Genomic DNA, 9,169 nt, shown 5'->3' on the forward strand with positions numbered 1-9,169 from the left:
CGCGCCACCCAGCTCATAAGCTGGAGTGGAATCCTCACGCGTACAGGCCGCCCGCGTCGAGTGAAATCCACGGCCCCGACGGCGAGCCGGCGAGGCCGCCGGCCCCGTACGTATTAGGATAGAACTAGTAGGTTAAAAAAATTGTAATGATTCCTTTGAATGAAAAAATATTTCTATTTCTATGACACGCGGGCCATGGGCGGACAAGGGGCGGACGCGAGCGACCAGCATTTGGCGTCCGCGGCCACGCAAAACCGCCCCAGATTTGGGCCGGGTTTGGGTCGTCCCCGACGCCGCGGCCATCCGTTTTAGGGATGCGGACGCGCGCTGGGCCGCGTTTTTGTCTGGCTCGACCCATCCGGACGCGCGGGCGCGGTTTGGGTCGGCCGGTTGGAGATGCCCTTAGGGCATCTCCAGCGGCGCTTATTTTAGCGTCCGCGCGCGTCGACCCTTTTGGTCAAAATCGACCGCGCGTCCGTTTGCGTCTGGGGGTGGCTCCAGCGGCACGACGCATTTTTGTAGGACGAATCATTTTTTTAAACATGAAACATAGTTTACATACTTAAAACATAAAAAATAAACCTAAAACGCCTACTGCTCCTCGTCGCTGTGCTGCTCCTCGTCGCTGTCGAGCACGATGAGCTCCGGTATGATCCAAGGCCAGTTGGCATCCGGGGGAGCGTACGCCGGGCGCGCCGCCGCCGGTGCTCGAGGTTGAGGAGGCTGCGGCTGTGGCGACGGTGGAGGCGCCCAGTGTTGTGGCTGTGCCGGCGGTGGAGGCGCCCAGTACTACGGCTGTGGCGGCGGTGGAGGCGCCCATTGCTGCGGCTGTGGCGGAGGTGGAAGCGCCCAGGCCTGCGGCTGTGGCGGCGGTTGAGGCGCCCAGTGCTGCGGGTGTGGCGGCGATGGAGGCGCCCACTGCTGCGGCTGTGCCAGTGGTGGCGGAGGCGCCGCCGACTCCAGGAGCGCCTGTCGAAGTGCTTCATCCGCCGACAGGCCCGGCGGCATGACGGCGGTGGCGTAGCGGGGCAGCGGCGGCTGCACATGCGCGTCGTACTCGGAGACGAGGACGGCGACCTTTGCCATCTCGTCGTCCGTCATGTTCTCCGGGAACTCGAAGTTCCGGCCCTCCGCCAAGGCCTGCTGCCATTCGTGGAAGACTTATCCGGGAACTCGAAGTTCCGGCCCTCCACCAAGGCCTGCCATTCGTGGAAGACGACAGCGACGACTACGTCGCTGTCGTCCTTCACCTCCTCGCTATGGTACGCGAGCGCCTCGACGTAGTCGTCGTCGTCGTCGTACACGGCGTAGGCTTCGTCGTCGTCGGCGGCGGCGTCGTTGTGCTGCGTCTGCTGACGTCGCGTCCGCGCCTCTTGACGACGCGTCGGCGCCTGCTGACGACGGGACGGCGCCTGCTGACGACGAGCCGGCGATGCAGGGCCGAAGGGGTAATCCCTGTCACCCATGAAGCCTGCCCTTCGTCTCCTGTCCGTCTCCGTGGACAGGTACGTACGCCAAAGCTCCGAGTCGATGGCGTACGCCGGATCGTCGCGGAGGTCTGCCGGCAGATACCGCCTCCTGCGCCGGATCTCCGCCGTCCGATCAGGCTCACGCGCAGGTACTCGAGGGATGGGCACCCGGCGGCAGCTGAGCCGCCAGCCGCCAGCTAGCTGCACGCCGGACCAGGCGTCGTCGCACGGCATCCATTTGCCGTGCATGAGCCTCCCCACCGTGACGGGGAGCGGCACCCTCTTGCAGCCGCTGCCGGAGGCCTCGAAGTCGTTTTTCTTCCCCATGGCGCTGCGGCGGTGGTGGTGCGAGTGGAGGCGTGGTGTGGGTGAAGGAGCGATGCGGCCGGTGGACTTTAAGGGCGGCCGCGCGCGGGATACGATGCCATTGAAGGCGTCGCAGAAGCCCAGCCGCCGCCCGCCAGTGAGCGTGCAGAACAGGCAGCCGCGCCATTGATGGCGAAGGTTGCGGCGCAGACGCGGAAGCGCTGACCGCCGAAGCGATGCCATCGATGCAGGCTCGCTGCCAGGCGGGCCCGGTGGAGAAGCGAGTAGACACTTTGCGCGTCCGCCGAGCGTCGGCCGAGACGCAAACCTGGCGCATATTTGGGCCAGGTTTGCGTCTCTGCGGACGGCCCGGTCACTTTGCGTCGCCCCGCTGGAACAGGCCCCAGACGCATTTCCGGTCACGGCGGACACAAACGGTCGCTCAGCGTCCGTTTGCGTCGCGCCGCTGGAGATGCCCTTAGTTTATTTTTAGAAACGACAACGAAGAAGATAAATCTGAACAAAGGTCCTACATATGCATTGAAAATAGTTATGTTGGTTTTATGCTTGATAAATTAAACACTAATTTTATTTCACATTTATTTTTTGAAATGGGGAAATATCGCTCCAGTTTCTGCATCCAAAGGATACACATAGCTTTTTTTATTAGATTATTCACGAAACCTTACAAGAAACAATACAAAAGATCAATCTCAAAGCAACCTTACTATACCTACAGTGGGATGAAGAGGTGACAATACACCAACTCACATCATCCAAAACTAAATGCCTTCCCAAACCCGCCCAATAGCAGGTGAGAAGCACATCCAGTCAAGCAGACTCTCAACGCACGTCAACGCACACGCCACAGGAGTTGCTCCCGCCGTCTTCCTCGACTCCATCTTCAAGAGAGATCATTGCATTAACCTTGCAAGACCTGCCGTCGATGCCACCATGACGCCAGACGGCTCCACCATCCTGCACCTATACATCATGCATCCCGCATCTGTCGTTGATACCCTGCAGCACCATGCCACTGAGACTCAGCGCCAACAATGTGGTAGATGAACACCACTCCACCGAAAACCACCAACATCTAGCAGCTGCTCCAAAAACGATGCCCCAAGAGGTAGAACGACGCAGGGCTCGCCGCCATCGTCCGATCCGGGAGACCCAGACCTAGGGTTTCCCCTGGAGCAGCACAAGTGAGAGACCGCAGACTGCGACGACGATGCCTTCAAGAAGGTAGCGGCGCGACACGTCACCATCGTCCGCCAACCGAGGTCGGAGCACGGTTTTCACCGGCAGCCGCACATCCCCAACTCGCCGAGTGTAGTGCCAAGACGGGCAAAGATGATGCCTTCGACAAGGTAACGACGTCGACCGACGCCGCCATCATCCGCCAAGACCGAGGTCGAGGCTCAGTTTTCACCGGCTGCCATGACACCCCGGACTAGATCACCATTGCCGGAAACCTGTGTGAGATCCCATGATCCCCCACACAGGACTACCAGCCTGACCGACCACCTCCGACGAAGAAGAAGGCCGCCTCCTCCATCGAACCCGAGGCTGCTGCCCCAGGCGTCCTCGTGCTGCGGGAGAATCCCAAGGTCACCACCCCGCACCGGCGACAAAGGGAGGGGATGGCGCAACCCGTCCCCCACCAGCCACCACCGGTGTGCCACCGACGGGAGGCAGGCGATGCCGCGGCACGGATCACTGGCCACCATCGCCCCTCCTTCCTCCGACCGCCGCCGCCCAGCCATCACACGTGGGCAGGAGGTCTGCCGCCGCAGCATCGAGGGGATCCCCCAGCCGTCGTCCTCGCCGCAACAAGAGGGAAGCCCACCGCCTCCACGCCCCGCGGCCTTTGCCCGGCGGCGGCTGGAGGCGGCTAGGGTTTCTGGGGGGTGCGGGAGACTCCTTTCCAACACGTGTCTCATTTTATTTCACATTTGTTCAAGTCATTATCGTAAAAAAATTAAGCCGTCTATTCACCTCTCTAAATGGCATCCATGTCCTTTCACTTTAGAAGGGAGTGTACTGGCGAGCATCGAGAGTGACGATGGGGCCTCGAGAACAACATGTCCCTATTTAAGAAGGAACACAGGTGGGTCCGCAGGTAGACCGTGTGGACCCGCGTCTATTGCCCTTCCTTTGTTGCCGATGCGCGAGCCTGGGAAGACCAAGGGAGGACACAGAACGTGCCCGCTGTCCGCAACTACAGCAAAGTCAACCTAAATTTAGGCTGTAAGGGCATCTCCAACGGGGCGACCCATCCCGCGCCCGCGCGTCCGGATGGGTCCAGCCGGACAAAAACCCGGCCCAACGCGGGGACGCACCGCAAAAGCGGACGGCCGCGGCGTCCGGAACGAGCGCAAACCCGGCCCAAATATGGGCCGGGTTTGCGTGGCCGCGGATGGCACGCGGCGTCCTCGCGTGTCCGCCCTGTCCGCGTGGCTGGCCCACTGTCGGTGCCCCGGTCCTATTAAATGTGGATCGGGGAAGGGGACTGTCCCTATCCGGTCCCCACTTCTCACTCCGGCCGCACGCGCGAGCTCGGAAGCTTCCGCGCCGCCATGGCCCCGAAGCGCGAGTTCGAGCCGTCCGCCAACGACCACGAGGCCGGCAGCAGCCGGCAAGTCGCGCCGCCGGCGTTCACAATGGGGCCGCCGGCGCCTCCCAGACGCGAGCGGATCTACGTCACCGTAGCGGTGGCGCAGATGTTCTGGGACGCCGGCGTCCCAATGCCGTGGGGGGACGTGCACCTCCCCACGGCTGGCACCTGAGCCCAGATCGGGTTCCGGTGCCGCCCATCCCGGGCTCCGGCCGCGCCCGCTTCGCCGAGATCCGGAGGCGCCGAGCTCAGCTGCCGGCGGACCTCCAGCAGGACCCCGCGTACGGCGACGCAAGTCCCAACTGGGACTTGTGGTTCGAGGTGGAGCACGATGCGCGCCGGCGCACGTGCTTCACATCCGCGACGGCGCGGCCTCGCGCGCAGCCAAGCACACCTGCTAGGCGGGCTGGCCGCCGCCCGGCGGCCTCTACATCAACGAGCCCGCGCCCCGGCCCCGGCCGCGGCCGCAGCCGCAGCCCCGGGAGGAGGAGAACGACCCGGAGCTGCAGGGCGGCGCTCGCGGCGTCCGCGAGCAGCGAGGACCTCGACGAGCTGGCCAAATGGTCGCACCTCGCCGAGGCGCTGCGCGCCTCCGCGGCGGAGGAGGCGGCCGGGAAGGCCCGGGGAGGACGCCCGGGCGGAGGCGTGGGCCTTCCTCGAGCCGGCGCGCCGTCAGGAGGAGGCTACGCATCAGGCGGCGCTCCGGGAGGAGGAGGAGCGCCGGGCCGCGCGGCTGGCGGAGGAGGAGCGCCTGGCCACGCAGGCCGCGGCGGAGGAGCAGCTCCGGCCGGAGTCCGCGCGGAGGGCACGGCTGCGCGAGGCCGGCGAGCCCGCCGAACCCGCACTCCCCACGGGAAAGGGCGCGGTGGGAGCCCCGGCCGGAGTCGCCGGTGCCCTCCGGCGTGTCGAGCCGGAACAGCGCGTCGCCACCGGGGGCGTCGTCGTCATCGACGCCGACGATGACGAGTACCTGCGGGAGTAGTGCTCGCCGGCGGCCACCGTGCTCGCAAACCCTGTCTAGGGTTTTTTTAGTTTAAAGCCCATATAGGGCTTTCTTTTGTGTAAAAATTGCCCAAAATAGGGCTAAGTTTAATTAACCACTACTTTAATGTTATTTTTGGCTGTTTTCCTTTTTTATTTTTATTTTTGTTATTTTAATTACATATGCGGTGCGTCCGCGCGTTGGGCGCAGCGTGCGGCCCAAACGGACACGCGAACGCGGGCCGCTGTCCGGGTGTCCGTTGGCCATCCAAACGGTCCAAAACAGACGGCCCAGCGCGTCCGTTTAGGTCGCGCGGTTGGAGATGCCCTAAATGAGAGCCAAGCGGGCAGAAACGACCACACGGTCCATTTGCAGGGCCTCACCATTAGGCCGCACGTACAATAAAAAAAATCATTTGTGTGTTTGCTGGCCACTGTTGGAGATGGTCTTAGTAGGCCTTAGCGGAGCAACTTTTTTATAGTACTTAGTACATAGGAAACAAAGATATGGACCCAAGGAAGTATCAAGGGTGTGGCTTGTTTTACTCCAAGTTTGGCCTACCAAAGATTTGGGTTTGCCAAAAATTTGGTTGAGGTTTTGTTTACCCATCAGTTGATCAACATTGTCTAGAACTGAACTAGAATTGGTAAATTTGCATTGACATGCAAAAAAAGTTTACAACAAACCGAACACCGACCAACTTTTTCTCCATGAACTTTTTTTTGGTAAGGTGCACTTTGGTAATAATCCAAACATACCTGAATTGAACTAAGAAAATTTGAAAAGCTCACCTAGCCTATAAATTATGAACACCCTTCCCACCACTCAAAAAATACGCTCTATTAATTCATACGGAGAAGAAATAAACTAACAACTTCCTTAACTTTTTCTCTTCATAGAGTGGAGATTACGAGACGGTAAAGTTGTTTCCTAAGTTTCCACCCACGAGAATGGTTGAAAGTGTATCTAATGCCTTCTTTGTGGATTTTGGATGACAATGACAACACTTAAGGGACTAACAACTCTATATGGTGTATTGAGGTACATAGTACCAACTAGTGGTCTAACAATTAGTAGCGCCGCCCCGTGTGGGGCGGGGTTGGCCTAGGACGTCGGACAATTTTCTAGGCTCCACTGAACCCGAATAACCTTTGGGGCCTGCGGCTAGATTTTTTTTTTGGTTCGACACCTCCAAAGGCTGGAGCGTGATGGAGATACTCTTAATAGAGTGAGATAAAATGCCCTTATAAACGAGATATTTGATTATAACCCCTGCAGTTGGTTTGCCTTTGATCATAGACCCATTTCTTCGCATGCCTCCCGCTTAACCCCCCAGTTATGTCTAGCTGCTGATGATACTCTCTTTGACATGGTTAGCAAATTTATCAATATATAACCATCAAATAGATATAAGAATAGTCAAAAGTAATCGTTATTTTAGATGTTTAGATGTGGGGGTGATGTGGCAGAGCGAAGGTGCTCTAGCGGCGAGTTGGATGGGGGAGACGGCTAGATGCTCCGGTGGTGAGGCGGACGGGGGCAGAGCGGGGAGATGCGGCGGAGGGGACGAGGCTGCAGGGATGATGCAGAGCGACCAAGTGCTCCGACAGCGAGGCGCAGCGGCTCCGCCAGCGAGGTCATGGACAGGTCGAGAAGAAATAAACCAACAATGAGCAAATAACAATGCAAAATGGAGGAATTAACAGTGCCCCAAACTGCCATGATTGATGAGATTTCATAATTTATAGGCTAGGTTAGTTGCATAGATGGGCTGCAGCCATATACATCAACAAATATGCTGTCAGCCAACCATATTATTAGCACATATCTCATGATAGTGGAACTACTAATAGTACTTATTGTAGCCCCCCCCCCCCCCCCCCTCCCCCCGCCCCTTCTTTTTCTCTCACAATCTGCCACATTACCAGGTTACATCAGCAGGAACCAGGTAAGCAAGAAACGACGAGGAGAAGGACCCAAAACAAAAATGTTCTACATTCTCTTACACGTTTCCGACTAGCTCTAATGGAGTATAGTAGACACCACATGCATTATTATTCCATAAATAACAAGGACACTACCATAAAAAAAGACTACTACATTAAACACAAGGAAAAACACCTCAAATCACGCGGGAAACTAGGTGTGATCAAACTCGAAGGAGGTAGACGCTAAGCTCTGGGCCGACGCTGTTGGCTTTGCTGCTGCTGTCCGGGTTCATCATGTAGAAGGCCTCCGAGTCGCGGGATCCCACTACGCGCTCGAACCGCGCGCGCATGTACATGACGTCGCCCTCGCCGCCGCCGCAGGACGCCGGTATGACCCCGGCCCCCATGGACACGGGCTCCAGCGCGCGCAGCACGCGCCAGTCCGCGGCGCCGCACTCGCGCCGCACCGCGTACCCGCAGCCCTTGCCGTTGCAGTACGCGCGCCACACCGTCTCCTCCAGCAGCTTCCTCCCCGCCGCGCCGGCGCCGGCGCCGGCGGCCGCGGGGAACGCGGACGCGCACTTGGAGCGCTCGCACTCGAGCGCGATGCGCACGAGGCCCGAGGCCATCTCGCGCACCAGCGACGCCGTGGGCGCTGTGAGCTCCAGCAGCAGGGCCGGGCACGCGCGCGGGTCGACCTGGAACGCGAGGTGGACGTGGCCGCGGCGGTGGCCGTACAGCGTGCCGGTGAGGCGCGCGCCGAGGCCGACCTGCCGATGCCGGCCCGAGATCGCCGCGGCCAGCGCCGTGCGCAGGCGCGACACGGCCGTGCGGCCCGGCTTGCTGTTGTTCTTGCGGTGCTGCTGCTTGGGCGGCTTGGGCAGGGGAGACGCGAAGTCCTCCGAGTGGAACGACGGGCAGGTGGAGGAGAAAGCAATGGAGGCCTCCTCCTCGTTCTCAGCCTGCTTACCGGACCTGATCTTGACGAATCCGTCCTCGGCGACAGCGGTACTAGTGGCGCCATGGCTGCTGCTCTTGCCGAGAACCGGCCACTTGAAGTGCCTACGGGAGAATGAGAAGGAGGACTCGTGGGGGCTTCTCTCCATGATGTTTCTCATGGTTACTTGCAGAAGCTGATGTCTATTGCGCGCCGGTTGTGTGTGCCTATGTATGGAGGATGAAGGAAGGAATGGGGCTTTCTACTGTGAGGGGAAACTGGTGAGCAGAACCCACCAAACTGAGCAGGCAGGAGAGAAGAGAAGTGAAGTGTGGGAGAAACTATTTGGGTCTGTCTTGCTTCTGGTTCGGCTCTGTTTTGTTGTGTCTCGAGAAGGAAATGAAAGAGAAGCTGCGGTGGGTCTGTGGACAAGCCCGGCACCGGCAGGCAGGCAGAGAAAGGAGCACTGTAGGATATACAGAGGTATGGCTGCCTGCGCCCTACCGCTGGCTGGGTGCTACAGCCTACACTGCTAGCTCTATACATGCTGGTAAGAGCATCTCCACTCGTTGGAGCTCCCCGGCAAATTTTCATCTGGATGAACCTAATCCGGATAAATTTTTGCACTGGGGAGAAGGGTTTTCCCAGCCGTGCCTCGCCCAAGCCTCCTCTTCGCCGCCACGCGTCGTCCTTCTCCGAGCTCACCTCGACGCCACGCGCATGTACCTGCCGGGCTCGCGCTTCTTCGACTCCTGGGACGACGCCGCCGTCGTCGTGTGCGCGCCCGACGAGGAGGACCAGTCCGTCCTCACGCTCGGCAGCGGCGGCGCGCGGGGCAAGGGGCAGCGGCGGCGCGCAGGACCAAGGCCGGCGGCGTGCAGGTGGCTGCGGCGACGGCGCACGAGGCAAGGGGTGGGCGGCGGCGCACTG

At 59.9% G+C, this 9,169-nt stretch overlaps 1 protein-coding gene across 1 annotated transcript; it reads right to left on the reverse strand.

The window, feature by feature from the left end:
• Positions 1 to 7,523: 7,523 nt before the first annotated feature.
• LOC124659288 (protein MIZU-KUSSEI 1-like) lies at positions 7,524 to 8,420 on the reverse strand. Its single transcript, XM_047197208.1, has one exon. The coding sequence runs from the start codon at positions 8,418 to 8,420 to the stop codon at positions 7,524 to 7,526; it is 897 nt and encodes a 298-aa protein (XP_047053164.1).
• Between the last annotated feature and the right edge of the window lie 749 nt (positions 8,421 to 9,169).

The sequence above is a fragment of the Lolium rigidum genome, chromosome 6, assembly GCF_022539505.1.
Source record: "Lolium rigidum isolate FL_2022 chromosome 6, APGP_CSIRO_Lrig_0.1, whole genome shotgun sequence".
Lineage (NCBI taxonomy): Eukaryota > Viridiplantae > Streptophyta > Magnoliopsida > Poales > Poaceae > Lolium > Lolium rigidum.

What these genes read in the sequence shown, in the direction of transcription:
- LOC124659288 (XM_047197208.1), bottom strand. Translation starts at nt 8,420, where the DNA reads ATGAGAAACATCATGGAGAGAAGCCCCCACGAGTCCTCCTTCTCATTC.